The sequence below is a fragment of the Mus caroli genome, chromosome 13, assembly GCF_900094665.2.
Source record: "Mus caroli chromosome 13, CAROLI_EIJ_v1.1, whole genome shotgun sequence".
Taxonomy (NCBI): domain Eukaryota; kingdom Metazoa; phylum Chordata; class Mammalia; order Rodentia; family Muridae; genus Mus; species Mus caroli.
The window spans coordinates 68,666,998-68,670,200 of NC_034582.1; the positions used below are offsets into that span (position 1 = coordinate 68,666,998).

General features: G+C 52.7%; 1 protein-coding gene and 1 pseudogene across 3 annotated transcripts in view; one reads left to right on the forward strand and one right to left on the reverse strand.

Moving 5' to 3' along the window:
- Tppp (tubulin polymerization promoting protein) overlaps window positions 1-3,203 on the forward strand; it is a 27,603-nt gene that overhangs the window by 9,735 nt on the left and 14,665 nt on the right. For both annotated transcript variants that reach the window (XM_021180704.2, XM_029468395.1), the window contains exon 2: window positions 2,551-2,862. In XM_021180704.2, the coding sequence (XP_021036363.1) occupies window positions 2,555-2,862 (308 nt within the window). In that variant the 5' untranslated portion in view covers window positions 2,551-2,554. The remainder of the gene's footprint in view (window positions 1-2,550; window positions 2,863-3,203) is intronic.
- On the reverse strand, window positions 334-1,545 carry LOC110308263 (annotated as a pseudogene). Its single transcript, XR_002379539.1, has one exon. The product of XR_002379539.1 is annotated as an integrin-linked protein kinase pseudogene (transcript).

The window sequence follows — 3,203 nt, forward strand, 5'->3', positions numbered from 1 at the left end:
CTCCTCCTCCTCCTTCTTCTTCTTCTTCTTCTTCTTCTTCTTCTTCTTCTTCTTCTTCTTCTTCTTCTTCTTCTTCTAATAAACTTTATTGTGACAGGCAGGGCAGATCCCTCCCGTGTTGGGAGACATCATGTGGCAAGTGACAAAGCTCTGAGCCCAGCCCCTTTTGGGGCTACAGTGGTAGGGATAGGAGCAGGGAACAAGCCCCCTAACTGGGGTAGTACCATGATTAGAGGCAGGGGAGGCAACCAGAGGTCTTTAGCTTTGGGAAGTGTACTCCCCCAGCCATGTTTTGACACTTCTGGAGTTTGGGCAAGGACCTTCCTTCAGGTCCTACTTGTCCTGCATCTTCTCCAAGATAGGCACAGTCATGTCAAACTTGGGTCGCTTTGCAGGGTCTTCATTCATGCAAATCTTCATGAGCTTACACACATGGGGGGAAATGTCCAGTGGGATGGTAGGCCGAAGGCCTTCCAGTGCCACCTTCAATCCAATTTCCATATTAGAGAGGTCAGCAAAGGGCACCTCTCGTGTCACCGTTCCCACAGAAGCACCGCAAAACTCCACGTCTGCTAAGCGTCTGTTTGTGTCTTCAGGCTTCTTCTGCAGGGCTTCAGGGGCCACCCAGGCAGGCTCATACACGCGCCCAGGGCACTGGAAAGAAAACTTAACATCAGTCATGCTGATTCGGGCAGTCATATCTTCATCGATCATTACACTGCGGCTATTGAGTGCATGCCAAGGTATGAGAGGCTCTAGTGTGTGAAGAAAAGCCATGCCTCTTGCCATGTCCAAAGCAAACTTTACAGCTTGGCTCTGGTCCACAACGAAATTGGTGCCTTCATGTAGAACATTGTAGAGAGATCCATATGGCATCCAGTGTGTGATGAGGGTTGGGTGGGGGACTGGGGGAGCCTGGCAAGCACCTAGCACTGGGAGCACGTTTGGATGTGAGAAAATCCTGAGCCGGGGACATTCCTCATTGAAGTCCCTGCTCTTCCTTGTACTCCAGTCTTGAACCTTCAGCACCTTCACAACAATATCAGTGCCCTGCCAGCGGCCTTTCCATAGCTCTCCAGAATGATTCTTGTTGAGCTTTTCCAGAAAGTTGAGCTGTTTGAAGTCAATACCGGAGTGTTTGTTCAGGGTCCCATTTCAGGGCCTTGTGCGAGTGGTCCCCTTCCAGAATGTGTCCTTGTATGGAATATGGTTGAGATTCTGGCCCATCTTCTCTGCCTGTTCTCAGAGAAGCTCTCTAAGGGGTGCCTTGGCTTTGTCCACAGGCATCTCTCTATACCTGTTACAGATGCTCACAAGAGCCCTGTTAGCCACCAGGTCCTCTGCCACCTGGTCTTGGCCCCAGAAACATGCATAGTGAAGTGGCACATTGCCGTGCTCATTCACTGTATTGATGACAGTCTTGTATTGCAACAGCTTCTGTACAATGTCACGGTGTCCATGACTAGCTGCTAGGTGCTGGGGGGGGGGTATTATCCCCACGATTCATCACATTGTTCTGAGCTCCCTGCATGATCAGCATTTCAACCACCGCAGAGCGGCCTTCTCAGCTGGCCCAGTGCAAGGGGGAGAAGCCATGACCATCCCCCTGATTGAGGTTGTTCTCTGTGTTGTCCAGCCACAATCACACCTCCACCGCATTGCCCTCCTGGCACTGAGTGAAAATGTCGTTCCATAGCAGCGTCCTGGCACAGAGACCTCGGGACTGGGGAAGCCTCAGGGGACTGGACTCGGGCTGCGGGCACCTTCTCGGGAGTGGTGGGGGTGGTGGGGTGGTGGGGTGGTGGGGTGGTGGGGGACTCCTGTCCGGCCACACCTGCCGCCCGGCCCCGCCCTGGCCCGTGAGGGCCAGCGAGGACCGCAGTCCCTCCCTTCTGACCTCCTACTGCCTCCTTCCCAGTCTTCTTAGCCCTCCTGGATGTCTGTCTGTCTTAGGACTCAACAGCCCACAAAAATCCCAAAGAATATGGCTATACTTCTGGTTTCCCTTCCTCAAGGTCTCTTCCTCTGAGTCCAAGGACCAACTGCACATTCTAGGATCCCAGGGAAGGCCTTTATTGTGTCTCCAGGGTCACTCACAACTCCTGGGCATGGCTTAGCCTCTGCTCAGAAGGCTCAGATCTGAGGAACAGTAATCATAGTGTGACTGGTCTGCATCTTAAGGATGGCATTATTTTATAGACTCAAAGCATCCCTCCTGGCATTCACCCACAGCAGGTAAGGCCCAGGGAGGAGGCCATGGAAATGTGGCTGGTGGAGTTAAGGTAAGACCCACTGTTGCTGAGTCAGACCCTGTTTCCTTTTTCTAGAGTCTGCAGGTGTCAGGCTGGCAGGGTCAGTGCCAGGTCCAGCAGCTGGACCAACACGATCATGCTGGGCATTCAGCTCCCAGGGGTCCTAGACCTCAGAAAGGCTGCTCTTCTTCAGCTCTTGCCTTATCTCGTTGCCTGGTACGACAGACTGCAGCAAGAACCAGGGACACAGACGGGCTGTGAGAAGCAAAATGACCCCTTTCTTCTCCTTCTTTCCTAGCAACATGGCTGACAGCAAGGCCAAGCCTGCCAAAGCTGCCAACAAGACACCACCCAAGTCCCCAGGAGACCCAGCCAGGGCTGCTAAGAGGTTGTCACTGGAGTCAGAGGGTGCCAATGAGGGTGCAACTGCAGCTCCTGAGCTCAGTGCCCTGGAGGAGGCCTTCCGGCGGTTTGCAGTACATGGGGACACCAGGGCAACAGGAAAGGAGATGCATGGCAAGAACTGGTCAAAACTGTGCAAGGACTGCCACGTGATCGATGGGAAGAATGTGACCGTCACTGATGTGGACATTGTCTTCAGCAAGATCAAGTGAGTGGCATGCAGGTTTAGGTCATACAACTCATATCAGGAGCTGTGAGGGCCTGTGAAGTATCTTGCTTGCAGATGCTGAAAGCTTGACGCTAAGAAGTGGGCACAGAACTCTGTCTCTCTCTCTGTCTCACTCAGACTATCTCACTCTGTCTCTGTCTCTCTCTCTGTCTCTCTCTGTCTCTCTCTCTGTCTCTCTTTCTGTCTCTCTCACTCTCTGTCTCTCTCTGTCTCTCTCTCTGTATCTCTCTGTCTCTCTCTCTGTCTCTCTTTCTGTCTCTCTCACTCTCTGTCTCTCTCTGTCTCTCTCTTTGTCTCTGTCTCTCTCTCTGTCTCTCTCT